A 27,740-nucleotide genomic window follows, 5' to 3' on the forward strand; every position below is an offset into this window, starting at 1 on the left:
CGGGAAGCCTGCTTCTCCCTCTCCCACTCCCCCTGCTTTTGTTCCTTCTCTCGCTATCTCTCTCTCTCTCTGTCAAATAAATAAATAAAATCTTTAAAAAAAAAATAAAGTTACCATTTTAGTAATAACAGAAAACATGGATAGAAATTATGGCAACTCTTAAGTATGCTCCACTATTGTCTCTCGGGTTTTCTTCTGTTGATCCCATTCTGGCCTGTGTACTCGCACAGGTATGATGACACACTCACAGGTATGATGACTACACACTAGAGGCACCTGGCCAACAACAACTGGAAGGTACTTCTGGAAACCAGAGATATGAAAATGAAAAAAAAAAAAAAAAAAAAAACCTGATTCCAAAAAGTTAGAATCACGGGAAACAGCAAAGTCTGCTTTTCATAATACAGCAACAGCCACTCCTGGTTTCTGAGCAGCTGGTAAATTGTGTGTCCCCTGCCTGTGATTTTCAGATTCAAGCTGAGAAGTGCCTTCAGTCATAGTCTATTGACTATCTTTGTAAGTCTTTATGAATAGTAGTAGTATTGTGGGTATCTACACAGCACACAACAGAAAGATGTGTTAATTTCGTCATCCTTATTAGAATTTTGCAGTTTAGCTAGTATGTATATTTTTATTCTTTTATTTCTTTAATTAAAAAAAAATTTTTTTTAAGTAGGCTCCATGCCCAGGCTGGAGCCCAATGCTGAGCTTGAACTCAGGACCCTGAGATCAAGACCTGGGCTGAGATCCAGATGCTCAACCGAGACACCCAGGTGCCCCTATGCAGGGTTTTATAAACCGTGCTAAGGAGTTTATGTCTTATTCCAGGGCAGAGGGAAGTCACTGAAGGGTTCTGAGGAGAGGGACATAAAACAGATTTAATTTTTCAACGTTCATCTTGGCTGTCTTGAATAGCATGGATTAAGAAAGGCAAGATTAGATGTGGAGAGACTATTCAGGTGACTATGGTCATCTGGACTGGAATGACAATTGATTTCTTCTGGTTTCTGAAGTGAAGAACTGGAGTGTTTCTGCACAGAGGAAAGGAGTATCTTTCATCCGGTCGCTCTTTGGCTCAAGGAGAGCGGCCCTTCTAGTACCAATGTTCATAAACTCCAGGTCCGCACAATTTTCCACTTCAAAGCCAATCTTCATACTTGCCTCTTTCTCACATCTAACTTTTCCTTGTGAACTCATTCCAATATCATGTTTTTTCTTTATATCTCGTGGTTCGGGACAATGGCTTCGCAACCCTGCCTATGGTTTTTATCAGCCAGAATGCTTTCAACAAAATCACTAGCACTCAGTTTACAGATTTGCGGCTTTATTGTTAAGAATGAGAAAGGCTAAGGAAAAGACTTTGTGTAACAGACCCCCAACCACCACCAATCAATAATCAGACACTGAAAATATTTGGAGCTTTTAATTTTTTGTTATTTTTATTATTATTATTATTTTAAGATTTTACTTATTTGAGAGAGAGAAATGAGAGAGCGACCGAGCACGAGCGGGGAGGGAGGGGCCGAGGGAGAGGCAGAAGCAGACTCCCCTGCTGAGGCGGGAGCCTGATGTGGGGCTCTGACCCAGGACGCTGGGATTAGGACCTGAGCGGAAGGCAGATCCATAACCAACTGAGTCACCCAGCTTTTACACGACAGCTTCTCATCTTACTCAGAAAGGAGACCTATCAGATGAGGTATTATCTCCACCTTAAGGCTGGTACCGAAGGCCTGCAGTTCTCTCCCCTGGCTCTGCAGACGCCCCCTCCCCCCGCCCAGGACGGGCACCGATGTCCCCGAGCCCTCTGGGAAGTGGAGTCCTTCCGCCGGGACCCCCGACCTGGCGCGGTCGCCTCCAAGTGCGCAGATGCGACTCCAGACGGAGCCTCGGGCTCGAGCCTTTTGTTTCCCCGCAGCTCAGGGAGTCCGGAAAGCGACTCCGTCCGCCCGTCCCGTCTTTCCCAGAGCGCAGCCCTGCGGGGACCCGCCCTGTGGCCGGAGCCGAGACCGCAGCGCGTCTAGGGGTAAGAGAAAGCTGGGCCCGAGGCGCGGGTCTCTCCGACCCGCCGGTCCAAGCGCGCGGCTCCAGTGCCCGAGCCAGGCTCTCAGGTTGCGGCCCCGGGGCTGGGGGGAAGGGCTGGGCCCTGCCCGCGCGTCCCGGGCCCCCTGCCCCGCGCTCTGCGTACTCCTCCCGCTTCCCTGACTGGCAGGCGAGCCGGGTTTGTGGGTTTAGCTCTGAGCGAGGAGGCGTCCCGGAAGCGCGGTTGCCGCTAAGCCCTCTGGGAAGTGGAGTCCGGGAGCTTGAAGGAGGCGTGGCCGACAGGGGGCGTCTTGGGAGCGGGAGTGCGGAGGCCGGAGAGCTTGAGCGCCTCCCGTCGGTTTTGGCCTTAAGTCTTGCCACGCTACCAAGAGCCTTAAGGTTCTGAACTTGGGGGACACAAAGAAAAAAATGGTGTCCGTGTCTCACTCATTACTCTTCTGTGATTTGCTCTATCAGAGTTTTGGGGCCTGCCTGTATTTTGCAGCCAATGCAAGGGGTTGAATCTTGTCTCTTTCTCACGCACACACAGCCTGGAATGCCAGGATTGGGTCAGAGGCAGGGAAAAGCTTTGTTGCCGTGCAGTTTGCAAACCTGGGAAATGCAGCCTTCGGCTACAAACCAAGAGTACACTCCTAAGGGGAAGGATTAGGCTCCGGGTTAAATAGGCACAAACCACAAGTTTCAGGTGCCTAGTGACAAGCAGGATACAGTTAATAAGTTAATTTCTGGTGGCAGTTTCAGGATGTGGCAGCCATTCAACAGGATGTGCTGCAGGCATCTTTTTTTTTTCCTTGCAAATTTTGTTGAATTTTGTGCCAGCTTGTCACCTTAGGCTGTACTGACTGGTTTTGTTCCTCATGGTCATTCAGCCTGATGAAAAGTTTAGTTTTTCTCCCTTGAGAGGTGGGAAGCCATTTTGTCTGTCAGCTATTACTGTCTAATTGCTGAAGTCTTTTGTTCTCACTCTGACCATGCAAGGGAATCCCCGTCTGTACATTTTCAGGGTCTTTAAAAAAGAGCAGGTGGGGAATGAACTGTGTAAGGGCCCCATCTGTCAACTGCCTGTCTGTATGAATAGTAAGGATGAACCAACGGTGGAAGCCTTGTTTATAGTTACTGCTGCCATAATCACAGGCCATAATCACAGGCCACATAATCATATGGCCAGTTGTATGCTTTAGGGTCTTATGGGAGTTTTGCACAGTCTGGAACCAAGTGTGAGGCTCACAGTTCCCTGCCCTGATTCTCTCCTGGTTTTGTCCTGGTGTGGCATGTAGTGACTGATCTCAGTACTCTAGAGAATGGTCTTCCAGCTGTGGAGATTAATTTAGCCTAAATAATAAAGGTTTCAAGCAAAGAATTACTTCTGAGGCCCTAGGATTTAAATGCAGAAGAATAAGCCTCCTAGGAGTAGAGAGAGAGAGAGGGAGATGCCCCAGGGAGCAGGAACCAATTCCAGAGGATGGCGAGCCTAACCTCAAAAATCTCTCTCCAGAGCTTCAGAGTAGAGTTGAATGATTTACACAAAGAAGCAGATTATGTATTGCTGAAAAGTTCATATTTATCTCATCTGAAACAGTAAAGAAGAAGGAAGTCATAGCAATAACAGGACAAAGAAAGAGAAGCTGATCATGGATTATCTGACCATTGAAGCTGAGGAGGAAGGTAAGAATTATAGAAATAGCCGTGGAAGAGAGAATATTCCATTTTGCTTGCTTTTGTGATAAAAGGTCACGCTTTTCCACTCCCTGTTAGACTATTCCAAAAGGTTGATGAATTGTGGGTCTACAAGTTTAGATTTTTGGGCAATGCACTTTCACTTTATCATCTTACTCTATCCTCATCCCACCTTTTTGAGTTAAGTTGAGTAGGCCTTGAGTATATAATTTAGCTGGCTTGTGATAGTTTTCGTCTCAGTGAATAGAGTGTACCTCCTTCATGGCTTTTTTCCTCCCCAGTCCTTCCAGCCATTACTAGTGAGGATGCTTCTCTGCCCCAAAAACAGAACACAGAAGAAATGGAACCTACTGTCGAGCTCCTTCCTGTTGAGTTCCAGGCAAGTTTGAGGTTAAGTTCCCTCCTCTGAAATCTTAGCTTGGCGTTCACGGTGTGTTGTTTCCTTTTTTCATCTTGCTTCAGAGGTCTACAGCAACCCCAACTAGAGAACTGAACCAAAGTAATTTTTCCTTGAAGACTTGAAAGTCTGGGGAAAGCTCAGGCTCAAGCCTTGAATTTGGGAGTAATCTGTGTGAATGGTATTTTAAGCCACGAAACTGTGATCACTAAGGGAACAGAGAAGAGATGAAATTTTATTACTGAATCCTATAGCTCTTCAACTCTTAATGGTCAGGGAGATGAAGAGGAACCAGCAAAGGAGACCGAGAAGATGTGTGGCCAGTGAGGTAGGGGAAAGTCAAAAGTGTGGCATCCTGGTAACCAACTGGAGAAAGTGTTTCAAGGAGCAGGGAGTGATCAGCTGTGCTAAACGCTGCTGCTAAGTCAAGTAAGATGAGGGCTGAGAATTAACCATTGGATTTAAAAATATGAAGATCATTGGTGACTGACAAGAGCAATTGCATGGAACGGTAGGAATGAAAACCTGATTAGAAAGGATTCAGGAGAGAATAGGAAACAAACTGAAGGCAGGGACTACGGACAACTATTTTGGAGAGTTTTATGCTAAAGGAGAGGACAGAAATAGGGTGATAGTGAGAAGGAAGACAAAAGAAGGTTTGTTTTTTGGGTTTTTGTGGGGTTTTTTTGAGGATTTTTTTTTTTTAATATGGGTGAAATAACAGATTGCTTATAGGTATGTAAGAATGGATGGAGAAGAGGTCTAATGACTGAGTTCAGGGGAACTCTATCATTTAGAGCCACTTTTCAGACATTATTTATTTTAAACAAAAAATCATGTTAGGGATGATGCCTATTTCACAGTAAAACTGAGGCTCACAGGGGCACCTGGCTGGCTCAGTCAGTGGAGCATGCGACTCTTGATCTCAGGGTTGTTAAGTTCAAGTTCCACATTGGGTGCAGAGATTACTTAAAAATAAAATCATAAAAAAAAAACCCCAAACCAAAAACTGAGGCTCACAGTAACTTGCTCAGAATCATAACATAGTTGAACCCTAATCAGAACCCAGGTATGTCTGATCCTAAATCCTATGCCTCTTAACCACTGTAGTCTTTTTTTTTCTTTTTTTTAAGATTTATTTATTTATTTTAGAGAGAGAGAGAGAGAGAGAGAGAGAGCATGAGTGGGGGGAGGGGCAGAGGGAGAGGGAGAGAGAGAATCTCAAGCAGACTTCATGCCAAGTGTGGAACCCAACGTGGGGCTTGATCTCAAGACCCTGAGATCACGACTTGAGCTGAAACCAAGAGTCAGATGCTTAACTGACTGTGCCACCCAGGTGCCCCTTAACCACTGTATTCTATTGACTGACTTTCTCACAAAGTATTCTCCAGTTAATTACACCCACATGAATGTCAATATAACATAGAATATGAAGAACAGTTGATTATTTTCAGTTTATAATCAGTAAATCCATTCGTTCAGAACAACTGTAGTTATTAAAGGATAACTAAATAAATCTAAAAGTCATAGCGCTAAGTACAGAGAAAGAAGAAGCTTCTGTTAGAACAGGATGGCTGTCTATATACAATCAGGATATCAAGCAGAATTTCTATAAAATCTCCGAATATTCCAGGAATCAGTATAAATTACATGTCTGAGACTTACCCCACCTACAACTAAGTATAATTAGTAATTAACATTTAGTTGTCATTCAGTGGTTAATTTATATTAGATTTACTTAGTAAACTATGTAAGAGACAGAAAAATATAGTTAAGAGTATTTGATGTCAGATCACTATGTTGTACACCTGAAACTGATATATTTTAAGTCAACTATCCTTCAATTAAAAGAAAAAGAGTATAGCTTTGGAGTCAGACTGCCTGGGTCCAAATCTCAGATCTGATCCTCACGTCTGTAAATAATGTTAATAATAGTACTTACTTCATATAGTTATCATTGCAAGAGGTAGTTCAAAGGACTTAGCACATAGAAAATATATTATAAATGTTAGCTATTATTATTTTCCTTAACATGGACTAATACTTAGAAATTTTAGATTGTTCCATTAAAATAAAGGTTTAACCTTCAGATTAAAAAATACTTCCTCTTCTAGATTGTTCTCGTCCCTAAGTCCTGTAAGAATGTGCTTTTTCTTCCAGGAATTGGTGACAGTCAAGGATGAGGAAATGGATTTCGCTCATGTGGAAGAAGAACAGCTGAGTTCTGCCCAAAGATACATGGGCATGGATATGAAAGTGGAGAATTGTGGGAGCCTGGTATTTTGGGGTAAGGAAGTTATTTTGTAATGCAAACTGCTTACTGGGACATAAGTTTCCTCTATAACTAATGGCATCTAAAATGCCATAGTTTTGCTCCAGATCCACAGAGCGTTAATCCCCTAGGAGATCCCTGATCACTCTGGGCTCAGAATTGGCTTCTTTTCTCTTTTGGCAAGTAAAAGTTCACTGTCTCTGGTATTGAAAAAGGACAGCTTCATTACATTGGTTTTAAGATTTCTAAAGCTATAGTAATCAAAACAGTGTGGTACTAGTGAAAGGAAGATGTAAATCAATGGAACAGAACAGATGGTCCAGAAATAGACCCACACATATATGGTCAATTAATTTCTGACAAAGATGCAAAAATCAGTTCAATGCTAAAAAGGAGAATCTTTTCAATAAATGGTACTGGAACAATTGGATATCCATATGCCAAAAGAAAATCCATACCTCCCACCATACACAGTTACTTTCAGTGGATCACAGAACTAAGTATAAAACCTAGAGGGACCATTAAAGACAGTCTTTGTGACCTTTTTGTAAGGCAAAATTTTATTAGATATGATATCAAAAGCTCAATCCAGTAAAGCCATCTGGGTCTTGGGTTTGCTTTATTGGAAGGTTTTTAACCTTGAATCCTGGTCTCTTGCTAGATGTAGGACCATTCAGATGATCTGTGCGCTCTGGTAATGATTTATCATCTTTCATTCCTGATATTGGTAATCTGTATCTTCTCTGTTTTAATTTTATTGGTCTTCTTAAGAATTTTAATAGTTTTATTGATCTTTTCAAAGAACTGGCTTTTGATTTCATTGATTCCTTCTATTGTTTTCTGTTTTCAACTTTATTCATTGATGCTCTTATTTTTATTATTTTTCCCCGTTGCTAACTTTAGGTCTAATTTTCTCTCCTTCCTTTAGTTTCTGAAGGTAGAAGCCTAATCACTGGTATACGATCTTTCTTCTCTCTTAGTATGAACATTTAATGCTATAAAATTTCTTCTAAGGACTGCTTTGGCTGCATTCCACAATTTTAATATGTGGTGTTTTCATTTCCGTGGTTCAAAATAACTTCTATTTTCACTTGTGACTTCCTCCTTGACTCATGGGTTATTTACAGATTTCCAAATTTTAGATGGTTTTCAATAAAATTTGTTTTCAATTTTGTGGTTTGGTTCTGTGTGGTCAGAGATACTTTGTATGATTTCAGTTCTTTTAAATTTCTGAGATTTGTTGTATTACCCATAATATAGTCTTGATGAATGTTCCATGTGAACTTGAAAATAAATTTAATTAGGTCAGGTTGGTTGAGAGTATTTAGGTCTTCTATATCCTTACTGATTTCCTGTCTACTGGCTTCTACTGATTACTGACGGAGGAGTGTTGAATTTTCCAATTATAATTGTGGTATTGTCTATTTCTCGTTTTAGTTTTATCAGTTTTTGCTTATTGTATTTTGCTTAATGTACCTGAAACTCTTTTGTTAGATGCATACACATAACAAATTATCTTTTGGTGAACTGACCCCTTTATCATTTTATAATGTCCCTCTTTAACCTTGGTAATATTTCTTGTTTCGAATTTTATTTTGTAGGATAGTAATATAGCCATTCTCGCTTCCTGTTTGCATAGTATATTTTTTTCCATTTTTAAAAACCTATTTAAAGTAAGTTTCTTGTGGACAGTATATAATTGGGTCTATTTTTTTAAGATTTTATTTTATTTATTTATTTATTTGAGAAAGCGAGAATGAGAGAAAGAGCACATGAGAGGGGGGAGGGTCAGAGGGAGAAGCAGACTCCCTGCCGAGCAGGGAGCCTGATGCGGGACTCAATCCAGGGACTCCAGGATCATGACCTGAGCCGAAGGCAGTCGCTTAACCAACTGAGCCACCCAGGTGCCCTTGGGTCTATTTTTTTAAATTAATTTATTTATTTGAGAGAGAGAATGAGCAGGGGGAGGGGCAGAGGGAGAGGGAAAAGCAGACTCTCTGCTGAGCACAGAGTCCGACGTGGGAATCGATCCCAGGACCTTGGGATCACAACCTGAGCTGAAGGCAGATGCCTAACTGATTGAGCCACCCAGTCGCCCCTGTCACCAGTTCTTTTACAGAACAAAGATAAACTGTCAGGAGAAAGAGGATAATCAGGTGAAATTATGTGACGTAATTGAGATGCTATCACTACGTCAGTAATCATATTATATGAATACATCAAAATACCGTGTTGTGTACCTTAAATTTACACAGTGTTATATGTGAAATATATTTTACTTTTTCTAAAAAAGCAATTAATACCGTGGCCTGGAGGAGGTCTTTAATGGAGACAATGTTGTGGGGGATGGGGAGGGGCAAAAAAGGAGAGCTTAGACTGAATACCAAGAAGCATCAACATTTAAGAAGAAGAAACAGAAAAAGTCCCAAGAAAACAGAGATCAGGAGTAAAACCTGGACAGCTTAGAATCACAGAATTATATCCGAATAAAGTTGGGGGAAAAAATGAGGGGGGGATGTGGTTGGGGGGAGGCATGGTCACCACTGTCAAGTGCTGTTGAGAGGCCAAGCTAAAGAATGAAAAGAATCCACTGGATTTGGGTGACATATAAATGGTTAGTAACTTCAGTGAGAGCAGTTGCAACTGAGTAGTAGGGAGAGAAGCCAGACTACAGCGAGTACAGGAGCAAGGATGTGATGAGAAAATGTACAAGACCTTTTTGAGAAATTTGGGTATGACCAAAAAATAAGGAAGAAAGGAAGGAGGGAGAAAGAGAAGGAAGGGAGGAAGGGGAGGAGGAAGAATGGAAGAGAAGAAGGAAGGGAAGAAGGAGAGAAGGAAGGAAAGGAGGGGGCAGTGGTTAGTGGAAACACAAAATCATATTTAAAGTGTCTGTTAAAGGGCGTCTGGGTGGCTCAGTTGGTTAAGCGACTGCCTTCAGCTCAGGCCATGATCCTGGAGTCCCGGGATCGAGTCCCACATCAGGCTCCCTGCTCAGCAGGGAGTCTGCTTCTCCCTCTGATCCTCCCCCTCTCATGCTCTCTGTCTCATTCTTTCTCTCTCAAATAAATAAATAAAATCTTTAAAAAAAAAAAAAGTGTCTGTTAAAAAAAAATAAAGTGGGGGCACCTGGGTGGCTCAGTCGGTTAAGCGTCTGCCTTCGGCTCAGGTCATGATCCCAGGGTCCTGGGATCGAGCCCCGCATTGGGCTCCCTGCTCCACAGGAAGCCTGCTTCTCCCTCTCCCGCTCCCCCTGCTTGTGTTCTCTCTCTCGTTGTCTCTCTCTCTGTTAAATAAATAAATAAAATCTTCTAAATAAATAAATAAATAAATAAATAAATAAAGTGTATGGTGAACATGAAAAAAATCTGTGCTTTTAAAAAGGGACTGGAGCGGGGCGCCTGGGTGGTTCAGTTGGTTAAGCGTCTGACTCTTGATTTCAGCTCAGATCATGATCTCAGGGTCGTGAGACTGAGCCCCCTCATTAGGCTCCATGCATGGAGCCTGCTTGAGATTCTCCCTCTCCCTCTGCCCCATCCACCCCCTGCCCCTGCTCTCTCTCAAAAAAAAAGGGGGGGGAATCAGAGGGAACTATTTAAAAAGTCAAAAAATGATTATTCCCAGGTGATTATTAGAAGTGATTTTTTTTGTCTTGTACTTTTTCAAAACTGCCCAATCTCAACTTGTGTTTTCATCTTTCTACCCTTCCTCAGATATTTTATATTAACATTTATTCTCATCCTGCTAGCTTATCCTCCTTCCTGACTTGTCTGCTCAGTTTTCCATTCTCTTAGGTAGAGCCTCCTCTTCGTCCTCTTATTGTGCCTTGTATTAGCCATTCTCCCATCTCTGTTAGTCCCTGAAACTTCCTCTGCCATTGCCAGGAAGCGCTTTCTGAAAACATTCTAAAAACATGTTTAAGAAGCATCATTTTTCTTTTCTTTTCTTCTTGCCAACTCAGCTGTTTTTTGTTTTGTTTTGTTTTGTTTTTTAAGATTTTATTTATTTGACAGAGAGAGACACAGCGAGAGAGGGAACACAAGCAGGGGGAGTGGGAGAGGGAGAAGCAGGCTTCCCACTGAGCAGGGAGCCCGATGCGGGGCTCGATCCCAGGACCCTGGGATCACGACCTGAGCCGAAGGCAGACGCTTAACGACTGAGCCACCCAGGCGCCCCAACTCAGCTGTTTTTTTCTCTCAACACAGAGAACACAAACACTTGTACTTTTTATTTATTTCAGATTCCGAATCTATACCTGAAACTAAAGAATCCTTTTCAAAGCAGGGACTTTATGAAGAAGTGTCTCCTGAAAGAGAGCTGATAATGGAGAGACTTAAAAAGGATGAGTCCTGGGACTCCAGATTGATAGAAGCCTGGCAATGTGAAGGCACATTAGAAAGGCAGCAAGGAAATCAGGAGAAAGATTTAAGGCAAGTCATAATTAAACGCAAGAAAAACCCTGTGGAGGATTGTAGTGAAACTGGGGAGAGTTCAAACCCAATTCGACATCGCAACATTTACTCAGTGAAAAAGCCTTGGAAGTGCAATGAATGTGGGAAATCCTTCAGTTACTACTCAGCCTTTATCTTACATCAGAGAATTCATACTGGAGAGAAGCCTTATGTATGTAACGAGTGTGGAAAGGCCTTCAGTCGGAGCTCATCACTTATTCAGCATCAGAGGATTCACACTGGAGAGAAACCCTATGAGTGTAACGAATGTGGGAAGGCTTTCAGTCATCGGTCAGCCCTCATCCAACATCACATCATTCATACTGGAGAAAAGCCCTATGAGTGCAGTGAATGTGGGAAGGCCTTCAACCAAAGCACATACCTTATTCAACATCACAGAATCCATACTGGAGAGAAACCCTATAAATGCAAGGAATGTGGGAAAGCTTTCAATGACACCTCATCCCTTATTAAACATCAAAGGGTTCATACTGGAGAAAAACCCTATGGATGTACAGAGTGTGGGAAAGCCTTTAGTGACAGGTCCGGCCTGACCCAACATCAGAGAACTCATACAGGGGAAAAGCCATATGAATGCAGTGAATGTGGGAAAGCTTTCAGTTACTGTTCAGCTCTTATACAACATCAAGGAACTCATACTGGGGAGAAACCTTACAAATGTAACGAATGTGGGAAAGCCTTCAGTGACCGCTCAGCTCTTGTAAGACATCAGAGAATTCATACTGGAGAGAAACCTTACAAATGTAAAGAATGCAAGAAAGCCTTCAGCCAGAGCTCATCTCTTACAAAGCATCTGAGAACTCATACTGGAGAGAAACCGTATAAATGCAATGATTGTGACAAAGCCTTCAGCCAGAGTTCATCTCTTATTCAACACCAGAAAACCCATATGGGAGAAAAACACTACAAGTGTAAGAAATGTGAGAAAACGTTTAGTGTGCGTTCAGCCTTTCATCAACACAAAGAAATTCATGATGGATAGAATGCAGTAAATTCATGAAATAATTATGTAGTCTCGGGGCACCCAGGTGGCTCAATTGGTAGAGCATGCAACTCTTGATCTGGGGTTGTGAGTTCAAGCCCCATGTTGGGCATAGAGTTTACTTAAAAAAAAAAAAAAAAAGGAAAAAAGTGTATTCTCTCCTGATAGTGTAGACCTGTTCTAAGTATTACAGGGTATACTACAAAAACACGAGGCTGTGTCATGCAAAAATAGCTCTCTTCCTTGAAAGGTTATTAAGTATGGGAAGAGGACAAGAGGTACAGTCACAAACCTCAAAAAGCTGAAGTAGTGAGGAAAAATCCTAGAGAAACACAGAAGGAGAAAGTCTGGTTTAGTCAGAGAAACAGACTCAGAAGCTAAGCATCTGATATCACAGAAAAACTAATCAGAGGAGCAGACTGAACAGTACTTGAGGCTGATGGCTGTCTAAATAGTAGTTTTAATCTGAAGCCAAGTGGGGAGGATCAGGATCCCAAAGAGGAAAATCACCAGAAAGTTTCTCTAGAGAAAAAAAAAAAAAATCTAAGCCCAGGAAATCCTTTTTCTCTGTCCCTACACTCCATGTGTTCACTTGCACACTTGCAAACATTTACACTAGTGCTTGTTAACCCTGGATGTACACTGAAATCATCTGAGGAGCTTTAAAAAAAAAATACCTGGCTCCCAGCCCCAGAGAATTCAGATTAAATTTGGACTAGGGTGTAGCCTGGGCATCAGGAATTTAAAAACTCCTCAGGTAGTTCCGATATGCAGCCAAGATTAAGAACCACTGATTTAGACTCTTTTTGCACAAGGATCAACTCAATAAGGTAGGAGAAGTACAGGCAGCTGAAAGGATAATAACAATTTACATCGGCTCTCAAGAGCTCTTTGTGTCTTGTCTCTGCCTTTTCTTTCTGTTGCTAATTATATAAGTCATTTTTTTTTTTTTTAACCTGACTTTGGATCCTTTTGTTTGGACCTTTTTTGTTTTCTCTGACTTTGTGTGAATTGAGCTGCCTGGTACTAACTTCTGCTCTGGCCCTCACCCTTGCTAAATGTGCTCCTTTAAGCCTGGTTACAGCTTTCTCAATCACTTCTGCCTATGAGGATCATATATTGTGCTTGCTACCCATAGCCCAATGGTGGCAAATATTTACTGTGAGAAACAAGAGGAGGACCTACAGACCAGAAGTCAGGAGAGACAGAGTGACTAGAAGGGAACTTGAAAGAGTTAACATTTTTTTTTTAAGATTTTATTTATTTGAGAGAGAGTGAGAGGGAGCTAGCACTAGCGGGGGGAGGAGCAGAGGGAGCGGGAAAGCAGACTCCTAGCTGAGCAGGGAGCCCTACTCGGGATTTGATCCCACCCTGGGATCATGACCTGAGCCAAAGACAGATGCTCAACCGACTGAGCCACCCAGGCACCCCCATATAGTTAAACTTTTGACTCCAACTGTATTGTTGGTATCTTAGAATTTCCTGAAATTATAATAAAATTCAGTTGTGTGCACAACTTAATACTGAACTTCAAGGGATGTAGGTGGGAGGAAGGGTAAATAAAAAATGTTTTTACATTTAGGGGCGCCTGGGTGGCTCAGTTGGTTGGGCGACTGCCTTCGGCTCAGGTCATGATCCTGGAGTCCCGGGATCGAGCCCCGCATCGGGCTCCCTGCTCGGCGGGGAGTCTGCTTCTCCTTCTGACCCTCCCCCCTCTCATGCTCTCTCTCTCTATCTCATTCTCTCTCTCAAATAAATAAAATTTAAAAAAAAAGTTTCTACATTTAATATGAAAAAGAATAATAACGCTAAGGAGATTATGAGAAATTACAGATGATACTGTAATCCATATAGAATATCCATTAAATGATAATGCAAGTAGAGGAACTAAATTACATGTTAAAAAATGTTTAATCCATAAAAAAAAATTAAAAAAAAAATTAAAAGAAATAAAAAATGTTTAATCCAAAAGAAGGCAGGAAAGGAGAAAGAGAGGCATGGATGGGACAAATCCTAAATAGGTAGCAAAATGGTAGACCTAAGTTCAACCATACCAGTAATTACATTAAATGTAAAAGAAACACGCCAAATAAAACTCAAAGATTACAAGACTGAATAAAGAAGCATGACCCACGGGGTGCCTGGGTGGCTCAGTCATTAAGCGTCTGCCTTCGGCTCAGGTCATGATCCCAGGGTCCTGGGATCGAGTACCGCATTGGGCTCCCTGCTCAGCAGGAAGCCTGCTTCTCCCCTCTCCCACTCCCCCTGCTTGTGTTCCTGCTCTCACTATGTCTCTCTCTGTCAAATAAATAAATAAGATATTAAAAAAAAAAGAAACATGACCCAACTATATGTAAAAGAGGCACATGTTAAATACAGAAACATAGGTTGAAAGTTCAAAAGATAAAAAAAAAAAGAACAAAAGATAAAGAGACACAGTGAAGGGCGCCTGGGTGGCTCAGATGGTTAAGCGTCTGCCTTCGGCTCAGGTCATGATCCCAGGGTCCTGGGATCGAGTCCCGCATCGGGCTCCCTGCTAGGCGGGGAACCTGCTTCTCCCTCTGCCTCTGCCTCTCTCTCTCTCTCTCTCTGACTCTCATGAATAAATAAATAAAACATTAAAAAAAAAAAGAGACAGTGAAAACACTAATCATAAGAAAGCTGGAGTGGACATATTCATATCAGATCAAACAATTCAAGAAGAAGGGTATCAAAAAAAAAGGTATCATCATAGATACAGAAGGACATTTTGTAATGTTAAAATGGTCAATTCATCAAGGTTAGGAATTCTTATAATGTGTAACTGGGTTACAAATATGACATGTTAATATTATAAGTAAGATGTATAATTTTAAGTTATTAATATATTATGTGCCTCACATCAGGGCTTCCAAAATCACAAGGTAAAAACTGACAGAACTAAAGTTTTAAAAAGAACAATCCACAATTTTATAATTAGAAATTTTAACACTCCAGGGGCACCTGGCTGGCTCAGTTGATTGAGCATCTGACTCTTGGTTTTGGCTCAGGTCATGATCTCATGGGTCATGAGATTGAGCCCTGCATCAGGCTCCGTGTTCAGCAGGAAATCTGCTTGAGGATTCTCTCCCTCTGCCCCCCACCCCATGCTTGCGCTCTCACGTGCTCTCTTTCTAAAATAAATGGATGAGTCTTTAAAAAAAAATTTAATAACCCATTCTCAGCAGATGCTAGAACATGTACACAAAAAAATATTAAAGATCTAGAAAAGCTGAACAGCACTACCACTTTGAATTGATTGGCACATATAGAATATAGTATGCACATGGAACACACAACTTCAGAGTGCACATTCCCTTCAAGTGCACATGGATGTTCACCAAGTTAGGTTATACGCTGGCCCTTAAAGCAAGGCTCAGTAAGTTCAAAGGACTGAGAGTATTCTCTATTACATTTAATGAAAGTACAGATCAATAAAATAAGATAGGAAATCCCCAAATATTTGGAAATTAAATGCCATACCTCTAATTAATCCAAGTAAAAAATTTTAAAGGAAAATGGGTTGAAATAATATATAATACTCTTTGACTAGTGGGATTAATCTAGATACTACTAACAGGTAATGGGGGAAGAAGCCTCAACTTCCAAGAAATTAAGGGAAAACACCATTAAATAACCAAAGAGAAAAGAAGAAATAAAATAGACATCGAAAAACATTTTTCGACTGAATAATAATGAAGATGCAACATATCCAAACTTGTGGGATACAACTAAAGCAACGTATAGAGAGAAATCTCCTGCATTAAACTACCTAACATTAGAAAAGAAGGTTGAAAATCCATCATTCCAATTTCCATTGAAAGACTAAAAGTGGAAGCAAATTAAACACAAAGTAAAAGGAAATACATAAGAAAGAGCAGAAGTTGGGCGCCTGGGTGGCTCAGTCCATTAAGCATCTGCCTTCAACTCAGGTCCTGATCCCAAGGTCCTGGGATGGGGCCCTGAGTCAGGCTCCCTGCTCAGCGGGGAGTCTGCCTCTACCTCTGCCCCTCCCTCACCACTCGCACTCTTTCTCTTTCTCTCAAATAAATAAAATCTTAAAAAAAATAAAGAGGAGAAATTTTAAAATACAAAGCAGATACACAATATAGAGCATCAACAAAGGCAAAGATTGGTACTCTGTGTATGGCGGCTTTTACATAACAAAGCAAAACAAAACAAAACTGAAAGAACATGCAGGAAAATTACATGTGGGGGTTGGAGGGAATGAAGTGAACGGAGCAGGGTAGAGTGCCGCCCTTCACTGTATTTTGTTTTGACTTTTGAGCCACTCAAAAAAATTTTTTTTGAAGATTTTATTTATTTACTTTGGAGAGAGAGCATGAGCAGGGGGGAGGACCAGAGGGAGAGGGAGAGGGAGGGGGAATAAGTCTCAAACAGATTCCACACGGAGTCCAGAGCCACGCGGGGCTTGATCCCAGGACCCTGAGATCACGACCTGAGCTGAAACCAAGAGTCAGATGCCAAAGCGACTGAGCCACCCAGGCCCCCCTCCAAAAATTTTAATACCCATCCAGTGCTATTCCAAGCCATATCGGATACTGAGGCAAAAAGAAACATATGTACCCCTATATATACTTACCAAAATATTTTACCATGTTTTGAACCAGATTGGAAAATTTAATGCAAGCTCCATAATTTAAAAGAATGACTATGGGGCAGGCACCTGGCTGGCTCAGTCAGTAGAGCATGTGACTCTCGATTTCTGGTTTTGTAAGTTCAAGCCCCTTGTTGGGCATAAGATTTACTTAAAAAAATAAAAATTAAAAAAATGACTACATACCAAGTCCACATTGCCCAGTCTGTTTGCACACCATTGTCAACCTGCAGAAACTGGGATGTGATGGCTTCATGGCCCAGGAACCAGGAGCTGATTGGAAATAACACCCAAGTGCACAAAAACCCTGGGTTATAAAACAAGCAAACCACAGCTTACCTTATTTAAAATCTTGATATTTTGTTTTTCATCGATTTTTTGCATTAATTGTTTTAAAGATTTTTTTAAAAGATTTATTTATTTATTTATTTGAGAGAGAGGAGGGGCAGAGAGAGTCCCAAGCAGACTCTGAGCTCAGTGGGGAGCCTGACGAGGTGGGGGTGGGTGTGGTCAATCCCAAGATCATGACCTGAGCCGAAAACCAAGAGTCCGACGTTCAACAGACTGTGCCACCCAGGCGCCCCCTTTTTAAAGATTTTTAAAGTAATCTCTACACCCAACGTGGGGCCTGAACTCACAACCCTGAGATCAAGAGTCACATGCCCTACTGACTGAGCCAGCCAGGAGCCCCTGCATTAATTTTGATTTAGAAAATATTGCATTAAAACATTTCTCTTGAGGGGCGCCTGGGTGGCTCAGTCGTTAAGCGTCTGCCTTCGGCTCAGGTCATGGTCCCAGGGTCCTGGGATCGAGCCCCGCATTGGGCTTCTGTTCCACGGGAAGCCTGCTTCTCCCTCTCCCACTCTCCCTGCTTGTGTTCCCTCTCTTGCTGTGTCTCTCTCTGTCAAATAAATAAATAAATAATCTTAAAAAAAAAACCAAAAACATTTCTCTTGATTACTGACTTTTTTGGTGCCCTCTTAAGTTTTGCACCCAAGGTGAATGCGTCACTTGCCTCACCCTCATCCCTGCCCTGAACACATTATATGGGATCATCTGGAGGTGGGAAAGCTGGAATGGAGGAGATTCAGTGATTTTCATCATGCCCAAGGAAATCAAAGACTCTTTGTGGACACATTTATTTAAAAACTCATTTAAAAAACTGTAAAGATATTGGTAGCTTTTAGGAAATTCTAAAACTTCATTTGCACTTTTTAAACTCAGACTCACAACCTGGAGTTACTGGCCAGTTTGGGTCATCATCTTTGTGACAGGAAATCAACAGAGACATCTGTTTGTTACCAATTTCACTCTAGGATTTTCCATTTGGGGGTCTGGAAGCTTCATCTCAGGGGCCCTTCAGGGAACCATATGCCTCCTGACAGGGCCTGAAAACCCTGTATCCTACTACAGCTGCCGAGCTCACCCTTCTCTCCCTGCTCTGATTGGGGATCTCAGTCGGTGCTGTCCAAGCCGGTGGCGAGATTGCTGGGACTATATACATAGCCCCAGGTGAGTGATTTGAAAGCTCATTTTCATTTTATCACCCTTTACCCACAACTTGACCAACCTCCTTGCAGGTTCAACCCTAAGTCACAGTGCAGCCCCACTCAAAATGTAAACGAGCACGCAGCCATGCCTCCTGAATGTGGCAAACATTTTCCTGTGATCCACTTTCCTCATCTGTACACTGAGGAAAACAAGAGCGCCGACTTCACAGAGTTGTTATGTGGATGCTATAAATTAATTCATGTAAAGCACATGGAATAGTCCCTGGCACACAGGGAGATGCTCAATAAATTTCAAGATATTATCTATTAGTTTTGGTCACTAAATACACTTTTAATAAAAATATATGAATAATTTTAAGGGAGTGCCACCATTGACAAAGAAATAAAATGCATCATTCAGATAACCAGACAAGTGGTTGGTGATAACTTTGTTCATAGTTTCAAGGAAGAAATGAAAAAAAAATTTTTTTTTTAAAGATTTATTTATTTGACAGAGAGAGACACAGCGAGAGAGGGAACACAAGCAGGGGGAGTGGGAGAGGGAGAAGCAGGCTTCCCGCAGAGCAGGGAGCCCGATGCAGGGCTCGATCCCAGGACCCTGAGACCATGACCTGAGCCGAAGGCAGACGCTTAATGACTGAGCCACCCAGGTGCCCCAAAAAAATTTTTAAAGATTTTATTTATTTATTTGACAGAAAGAGACACAGCGAGAGAGGGAACACAAGCAGGGGGAGGGGGAGAGGGAGAAGCAGGCTTCCCGCCAAGCAGAGAGCCCGATGCGGGGCTTGATCCCAGGACTCTGGGATCATGACCTGAGCAGAAGGCAGACGCTAACGACTGAGCCACCCAGGCACCCCGAAAAATATCCTTTTAGAAAAATACTTTTATTTGGCTACTTTCTGTATTTAAATTCCCACATTTAAAGTAAGTAAATCTTCTGTATTTCTTTTTCCTTTTAAGTAGGATCCATGTCCAGCATGGAGCTCAACACAGGGCTTGAACTCATAATCCTGAGATCAAGACCTGAGCTGAGATCAAGAGTTGGACGCTTAACTGATTGAACCACTCAGGTGCCTCTAAATCTTTTGTATTCTTGATAGTCCGGGGATGGACTGACCAATTTACAGAGAAATTGCAGTTTAAGAAAAAAACAGAGCATTTATGAAATGAATGAAAGTGCTCCAAGCAGCTAACACAGCTATGCACTAAAAGTCATCTGTTGGGATGCCTGGGTGGCTCAGTCGGTTAAGCGTCTGCCTTCGGCCCAGGTCATGATCCCAGGGTCCTGGGATCGAGTCCCACATCGGGCTCCTTGCTCAGCAAGGAGCCTGCTTCTCCCTCTCTCTCCCTCTGCTTGTGCTCTCTCTGTCAAATAAATAAAATCTTAAAAAAAATAAAAAATAAAATAAAATCATCTGGTGATTGGAAACAACTGATTCCACATTGTTTCTACTGTGCTATAGCAATCTCTCCCTCCTTGACAACTGGACATGTAGCTAATGTGTCCTATCCCTTCCTCCCACAGACCCGCCCAAGAGGAATGTGGTGGTCCTAATCGCGAGTGGAGAGGGAGGATATTTCCAGGGCTGTTCCGGTTTCTCACAAGATCTAAAACAGTGAGGGCGGGTGTATGGAGGGCAGAAGAAGTGAGCATGTTGTTGGGTTTGGGCCGCTTCACACCATGTTCTAATTTTCTACCAGAAGAAAGGTCACTTAGGAAACAAACAATAATGACTTAATAGGTTATCAACTTTTTGACTACTTTTGTCAACTTATGCGGAGTTGTGTGTGCCTAGGCCCTTAGACTTGTACCAGTTTTACATTATTATGTTGTCAATTCATAAATGTGTTCCTAAATAATAAATGAAGCTTCAATCAAGCATTCAAATCAAATATTTGCATGACGTCTAATTTGAATCATGTTCTGACTGGTTTAAATTTAACTGTAATTTGAGGCTATCCTTGACTTTGTGCCACCTCCAAATCTATTACCCTCTTTAACCAAGACTTAGCTGTATTTAAAAGATTAACGTGGCACCAGGATTTAGGGTAAAACGTGTGAGTGAAAACGAAGAAGCAAGCAGATAAATAAAGAAGCAACTGTAATACATCAGGGGCAACTAAAGTCAGAGTTACCACAGTAACATAGTTGACGGAACAAGTATGAAATAAATTACACATGAATTATGGGCAGAACTTGTGGAAGCTTAGAGATAGAAGATTCGAGATAACTTTGATGTTCTAATCTTAGGTACACAAGGTACCATTGAGGCAAACAGGGAAGTTAGGTTAGGACGTCAACTTTGAACGGCTAGACAAATAAATGGAAAAGTCTTGACAAGCACTGTGGGATAAAGAGTAGGGAATCTGTGACCCCACAACAAAGCAGGAAACTAGATGGTTAACTTGGGATACCACTACTGCAAGTCAAACTCTCCTATTCGGTGGTTGTCTTTAGACTCCAAGGAAGGTTCAACCCCCAGTTCTAACTCAGAAACCTATTCTATTTCTATCACCTCAATCAATTTACATCCTAAGAGCCTTCTGAGTGTACTGCAAAGAGCAGAGGTCCTCACATTTTAGCAGGCATATGGATCACCCCAGTGTTTGAAAAAATTCACTCTCCCGGGCCTCTCCTCCAGAGATTCTGATCCAGCAGATTTAGCTTGGGACTGGTGGATCTGCATTGTAACACGTGTCTCTGATAATTCTGATGCAGGTGACTGACTACAACTTGTAAAACACTGTTGAAAAGTCTACAAACGTGTGAACACAAAAGAAAAGAAATGGTTTTCCAATGCAAAATCATCTCACATCTCAAGACCATTTGCATAGAGAAGCTAGGATTCTGAAGCTCTATTTCCACCCGTCCTTAGAGTTCTTAGGCCCTATCTTCTAAACTGGTTGTCTCTCAACGTCTGCCTTTACGCTTGGGAATTAAACTCTAGGAGGTGTATTCTAGTTGAACCTAGATTACACTGCCCCCTCCTCAGAGAAGTTCAGGGAGAAATTATTTCCAAGGGCTGAGAATTGCCCCACCTTTATTTAAAAAGTAAGTAAACTGGAGAAAACAATTTACACGTCTGTTACGATTTGATATAGAAAAATCATCATAGATGTCAGAAACTCTAACTGTAAGGATAGGCTTCAGTATTCCTTCTATATGCTTCTGTCAGAATTCATTTCTGATTTCTGAGCATATAAATGACACTCTAACAGACTTCAGTCAAGGTTCTAGCAGGAGAGATCAGAAACTATGTAACATGGACATCTGCCTTCGGCTCAGGTCATGATCCTGGGATCGAGCCCCACATCGGGTTTCCTGCTCAGCGGGGAGCCTGCTTCTCCCTCTCCCTCTGCTGCTCCCCCTACTTGTTCTCTCTCTCTGTAAAATAAATAAAATCTTAAAAAAAAAAAAAAAAGACCTAAGTTCTTGGGATAAGGAAGTAGGCCCTCTAAACATGGGGCACATGGGAAAAAAAAAAAATGGGGCATGTGCGCAGGATGGAGACATCCAACCCTGGCAGGTGAGAAAGTAAACAATTAGGCTTCCAAGAGATTACTCAATAGTAGGAGAAGGTATCTGTTCTCCTTCCAGCATGCCTGTGGGATGCGGCTGTTATCCGCTGGTTTGAAAGGCTGTTATTATAGAACTGTAATAGCAAAATTAGCCTGAATCCTCACAAGATGGTAGCAAGTAAGTCAGTTCCCTCTTCTGGTCTGTCAAGTTCAATGATACACCACTCCTGGATGGACAGGAGTCAGTAAATAGTCTTCCCTGCCAGGCACTTGCTTGATGGTGCCAGAGGTGAATGGGGGTGAAACTAGGAGAATAATCCCATCATCCAGGACCAAGAGGTCCTCTTATTGGATAGAAATATACATGATTCAGGGCGCCTGGGTGGCTCAGTTGGTTAAGCGACTGCCTTCGGCTCAGGTCATGATCCTGGAGTCCCTGGATCGAGTCCCGCATCGGGCTCCCTGCTCGGCAGGGAGTCTGTTTCTCCCTCTGACCCTCCCCCCTCTCATGTGCTGTCTCTCTCATTCTCTCTCTCTCAAATAAATAAATAAAATCTTTAAAAAAAAAAAAAAAAGAAATATACATGATTCAGCTTTCAATCTCCTGTAGAGAACAAGCTAGGGGTACATGAAATAGCTTGGCCTTTTGCTTTGGAGAATGGAGGCTTTTGGAAAATTGCTCTTTCTGTGATGTTAGTCCAGGCCTTCCAAGAAGCACATGCCAAGATGGGATGAAACATGCAAACATTTTATCAGGAGGCATGCCTGTGAGAAAGGAAATGGGGTGGGGGTAGTCTCAAAGCTGGGGAGAGCCCAAGATGCAAGACGACTGCACGTGAAGGAGAGGGGAGAGAAGGTCAGTGGAAGCATTATGCGGCCCTGCAGTTTAAGGAAAAATCAGCAAAGTCCTAGGGGAATCTCCAGCCAATAGCAGGTAACAAAGAGTCCCATACGTTCCAGGGCTGGTCTGCCTTAGCGTCCACCTGCACTCAGTCAGTGCCCGGGAGCAGCACCTAGGAGGCATGTGGTGAGGCAGTTAGGACCTCGAGCCAGTTGTTTCTGCAGCAAAGGCTCATAAGGCCATCCTCATGGCCACTACGTGAGGCTTAAGAGAATATCCCAATGGAGACTTAAGAGTATTAGTTTGGGGGGCACCTGGCTGGCTCAGTCGGTAGAGTGTGCAACTCTTGATCTCAGGGTCGTAAGTTCGAGCCCCACGTTGGGTGGAGAGATTACTTAAGTAAATAAACTTTAAAAAAGAGCATTAATTTGTTAAAATACGATGACAGAGTGTGTGGAAAAATACGTAGGACAAATGACTATCAATTTAGGTAAGGCCATAGCCTCTAGCCCATATTGGATTTTCATTGCTAAGAAGGCTTCATGGTATAGAATTATTGACCTATCTCATGCAATTCTAGATGACTTTCCTCAAATGATGTATTTTCCTTAAAAACACACTGCAACTTGGCAGAACTGTGTTTTGGATCCAGGCATGTTTTCAGTGCGTTTGATGTCATGTGTTTTAGAGAAAATACATAATCTCTACTTATCCCAGTTAAACTCCATTCTTGCTCTCTAATTCCAGGAATGAGTAAGGGCAGTGGGGTTATGCATGGTAAGAAGGAGGAACATAATTCTTGCCATCACGGCCCTTAGTAGCAAGTGACATAATAATTCTGCAGATTAGGACTCTAGGCTACCCCAGGAGTCTGCTGACAGTTCTGCTCTCCACGGTGGGAGGTCCAGAAGCAGGAACACAAGGATTCCCACCAGTTTGCTGGTTGTGCCAGCAGGCTGACCATAGAGGTATATGCATGGCGGTCCTCAGAAAGAGGACTACTGGACAGGAGGAAGAGTATTGACCTCTGGGCCTGCTCACACAAACTTAGCTCCAAAACACATAAGGGAATCTCCTAAACTCCAATCCCCCTCCCATCTCCAACCTGCAAGTGACCATGACTTTCAGCTTGTCCTGTACAACTGCATCTGAAGGGAAAAGAGGATCAGGGTCTCAGTCTCACCAGTAAATCTCTTCTGCAGCAGCATGTCCTAGGACCACAGTGACGTTTATGACACTTGGCACGCTGGCACACGTCTCGAGTGGCAGTCCTGGGAGCTGCGCTCTGAACGCCTAGAGCTGAAGGCCACCGTGGGAAACGGTTATCAAGCCTGGGGCGAGGAACTCTGTCGGACACGGACTCCCAAGTTCATCCGCAGCCACTTCAGGCCTAAAAACATACTAGTGGGCACCGGAGGCTGGGGTCACAGGGAGCATGATCAAAACTTGGGGAATTCTCTCTGAGCTGGAAAGCCAGTGCTCATGGTTACACAAGCCCCAGAAAGAAACATGGCGCACTGAGGCCGATGTTTGAGAATGGCTTTAGGGATAAGGATAAGCAAAACGGTCCAGGGATTCAGGAAGCAAATTTCTGAACAATCCTTATGGAAAAGCCTGGGCGTTTGAAGGCTGGGATAGGCAGAGGCTCACGGCTGACTTGGGACATGGGCTGCAAGGGTTTCGTACATGTGGAGCCAACGAGGGATCGAAGGGACAGAGCCTGTGGGTAAGGCCAAAGTAGTCAGTAGTTAGGAGTAAAACTGAGGGGTGCCTGGCTGGCTCAGTTGGTGGAGCGTGTGACTCTTGATCTCAGAGTCATGAGTTCGAGCCCCACGTTGGGTGTGGGAGCCTACTTTTAAAAAAGAATAAAACTGGGCGCCTGGGTAACTCAGTTGGTTAAGCGACTGCCTTTGGCCCAGGTCATGATCCTGGAGTCCCAGGATCGAGTCCCACATCAGGCTCCCTGCTCAGCAGGGAGTCTGCTTCTCCCTCTGACCCTCCTCCCTCTCATGCTCTCTGTCTCTCATTCTCTCTCTCGCAAATAAATAAAATCTTAAAAAAAAAAAAAGAATAAAACTGAAATGCTAGGGTGAAGATGCTAAGCATAAGGCTGAACCCAGGTACCACATAAAAGGAACGTGGAGAAAGAGATTAAGAGTAGAGTCTTGGGGGGACACCTGGCTGGCTCAGTTGGAGAAGCATGTGACTCTTGATCTCAGGGTTATGAGTTCGAGCCCCACATTGGGTGTAGAGATTACTAAAAAAAATAAAATAAAATAAGCTTTAAAAAAAAGAGTCTAGAGGGATGTCTTGTGCAGAGGCAGAGATTCAAACACTTTATAGAGCATGTGAGAGGGCTGCAAAGCAAGCTCTGACAGCATAAAGAAAGATAGAAGGACTGGTCAGTCCCAGGGATGGATCTGTTATTTAAATCACCAAGTTCAAGGAAGTGGGTCAAATTCTAGTAGGATCTAGGGGTACAAGAAAAACCCAGGCTTTCCCTCCTATGAGTCTTTCTCCTGTGTGTTTCCTTTTTTTTTTTTTTTAAAGATTTTATTTTTATGTAATCTCCACACCCAACACAGGGCTCGAACTCACAACCCCAAGCTCAAGAGTCACATGCTCTACTGACTGAGCCAGCCAGGTGCCCCTCCTGTGTGTCTCCTTTTTTTTTTTTTTTTTTAAGATTATTTATTTGAGAGAGAGAGCAGGGGGAGGGGAGAGGGAAAGACAGAATCTCAAGCAGACTCCCTGCTGAGCGCAGAGCCTGTCCTAGGGCTTAATCCCATGACCCTGAGATCATGACCTGAGCTGAAATCAAAAGCCAGACACCCAAGTGCCCCATTGTGTCTCCTTTAATGCTCACACAAAACACTTCACTTCTGATCATTAAATGTATGGAGGTTCCCCCCCCCACACCAAGCAATTCTGCAACACCAGCTGGGTGTCCTATAATTTTAACTCAATTCTGACACTATCTACCTAGATCCTGCAGGTTAAGGGCTCAGTCCCATAAGACTGCCCCCACCCTACTTCAGATGCCAGTCGTAAGTAGTAGGTCCCTAGGTTACCCACAACTTCTGTCCAATTTGGCTACAATTTGGAAGTTCCCACAACTTCCTCCTCAGGTTTATTTAATTTGCTAGAGCAGCTTACAGGATTCTGGGAAATACATTTACCAGTTTATTAAAAAAATATGATAAAGGATACAGATAAATAGCGAGATGAAGAGATACACAGGGTGAGGTCTGGGAGGGTCCAGAGCACAGGAGCTTCGGTCCCTGTGGAGTTGGGATATGTTCACCCTGCTGCTGGTGTGGATGTGTTCATCAGCCTGGAAGCTCCCAAACTCATACTATTTGTTTTTTTTTAAATGGTTTATTTATTCCAGAATGAGAGAGAGAGAGCACAAGATTGCATTGGGGGGAGGGGCAGAGGGAGAGGGAGAGAATCTCAAGCAGACTCCCCACTGAACATGGAGCCCAATGCGGGGATCAATCCCATGACCCTGAGATCATGACCGGAGCTGAAACCAAGAGCTGGATGCTCAACCGAGCGAGCCACCCAGGCACCCCACTATTGGGGTTTTATGGAGGCTTCCTCATATAGGTATGACCAATTATTAACTCCATTTCCAGCCCCTCTCCCCTCTCTGGAGAAGTGAGGGGCACGACTGAAAATTCCTAGCTTCACATCATGGCCTTGGTCTTCCTGATGACCATGTCCCAACCAGGAGCCATCTAGGAGCCCACCCAGAGTCACCTCAATAGAAAAAAAGATGCTCCTGGTGCTCTTACCATTAGGAATTTACAAGAGTTTTAAGAGTCCTGTGTCAGGGATAAAGTAAAAAATAAATATTAGAACAAGAGATGCTCCTAGTGCTATTATCACTTAGGAATTTACAAGGGTTTTAGAAGCTCTGTGCTGGGAACTGGGGGCAGAGATCAATGCATATGTTTTCTATTATCTCACACCAGGAATGTCTAGTCTGTGGGTTGGCAGAGAGTCTGGATGAGGCTTTTGTTAAAGCTGCACATGATGGAATGAGATTCTTCCAGATTTCACAAGAGAAATAACATAATGTATAGTCCAGCATAGACAGGAAGTGGCTGGCAGGAACCACATAAGGGAGTCAGAACCCCAGAAAACTTGGTTTAAAGCTAGACACAATGTGCTCTGCCTAGTCTTAGAGATGAATTAGAGTAGAAGCAAAAAGCAGCAACAGGGACACAAGTCCTACCAAGGTGAGAGACAGGCCAGAAAACTGAGGTCCTAAGACTCATTCAAGGACCGAATGGAGGAAGAGGAAGAGGATATAAACATCCCTAAGTTAATTTATAACCTTAGCATGATACCGGTATAAGTAGTCTTTTTCCCCTGCAGCTATATTTATGAATTCTAGAACTCATGTACAAAAATAAATAAGCAAACATAACAACGATAATAAAAAAAGCTCTGAAAAAGAGCAAATACATTTTTCTGTCGTTTATAAAAACATACCATAAAGCCTTTCTAATTAAAACAGTGTAATATTGGCATATGAATGGATAGGCAAGTGGAACAGAACAGAAAGTCCAGATATGGATCCAAGAATATGTAAAGATTTAGTGTACGATAAAAGCAGCATTTTATATCAACGGGGAAAGACATTTGTTTTAAACAAATGCTACCGGATAACTGTTTTGGAAAAAGGTTAAATTTAAATCCATAACTTCTACCACATACCAAGTTAAATTCCAAATAGATCAGAGATTTACGTATTAAGGAAGTAGAAGCAGAAGCAGCAACAGAAGAGGAGAATAGTGAGGAGAGGAAGGATGAGGAGGGTGGGGGGAGGAAGAAGAAGAAATCAAAAAACTGCTGAATTCATTTCTAATCTGGGCATAGAGAAATATTTCTAATGATGTCTCAAAATCCGAAATCCCAAATCCAAAATCTATACCCCAAGAGGAAAACATTCAAGTACAATTATGGACAGTTCACTCACAAAATACAAATGAAGGGGCGCCTGGGTGGCTCAGTTGGTTAAGCGACTGCCTTCGGCTCAGGTCATGGTCCTGGAGTCCCGGGATCGAGTCCCGCATCGGGCTCCCTGCTCGGCAGGAAGTCTGCTTCTCCCTCTCCCGCTCCCCCATCTTGTGCTCTCTCTCTCAAATAAATAAAGAAAATCTTTAAAAAAAAAAAAAAAAAAAAAATACAAATGAAATTGTAAAAAAAAGAAAAAAAAATGCAGTGGAGTAAATTTAAAGATTGAATTGGCTTTATTGAATGATTCACAAATCAGCAGCATCCCATCCAATAGAATGGAGCCTCAGAGAGCTACAGAAGGAAAGGTTTTGAAAAGCAAAAAGGGTGTGGAACAAGGAAGTCATAAACGAAAAAAAATCTTCTGG

The 27,740-nt window shown here is 42.6% G+C and overlaps 1 protein-coding gene across 3 annotated transcripts; it reads left to right on the forward strand.

The window, feature by feature from the left end:
• Positions 1–1,626: 1,626 nt before the first annotated feature.
• On the forward strand, positions 1,627–19,763 carry LOC116625559 (zinc finger protein 501-like). 3 transcript variants are annotated; one of them, XM_032394208.1, is made up of 5 exons: positions 1,627–2,023; positions 3,620–3,705; positions 3,999–4,096; positions 6,275–6,401; positions 19,513–19,763. In XM_032394208.1, exons 2-5 carry the CDS (start codon positions 3,672–3,674, stop codon positions 19,605–19,607), a joined length of 354 nt encoding a protein of 117 aa, XP_032250099.1. In that variant the 5' UTR covers positions 1,627–2,023; positions 3,620–3,671; the 3' UTR covers positions 19,608–19,763. The 3 variants fall into 3 exon arrangements, with proteins under 3 accessions (XP_032250099.1, XP_032250096.1, XP_032250097.1); XM_032394205.1 differs by lacking the exon at positions 19,513–19,763 and adding an exon at positions 10,627–11,919; XM_032394206.1 differs by lacking the exons at positions 1,627–2,023; positions 19,513–19,763 and adding an exon at positions 10,627–11,919 and having other exon boundaries at positions 3,428–3,705.
• Positions 19,764–27,740: the final 7,977 nt, after the last annotated feature.

The sequence above is a fragment of the Phoca vitulina genome, unplaced genomic scaffold (assembly GCF_004348235.1).
Source record: "Phoca vitulina isolate PV1807 unplaced genomic scaffold, GSC_HSeal_1.0 scaffold79, whole genome shotgun sequence".
In the NCBI taxonomy this organism is placed as follows: Eukaryota; Metazoa; Chordata; class Mammalia; order Carnivora; family Phocidae; genus Phoca; species Phoca vitulina.

Bases quoted from the DNA above. Each gene is read 5' to 3' on its own strand.
- LOC116625559 (XM_032394205.1), top strand. From the start codon at position 3,672: ATGGATTATCTGACCATTGAAGCTGAGGAGGAAG. The intron at 3,706-3,998 runs GTAAGAATTATA...TTTCCTCCCCAG, and splicing joins CATTGAAGCTGAGGAGGAAG to TCCTTCCAGCCATTACTAGT. The intron at 4,097-6,274 runs GCAAGTTTGAGG...TTTTTCTTCCAG, and splicing joins TCCTTCCTGTTGAGTTCCAG to GAATTGGTGACAGTCAAGGA.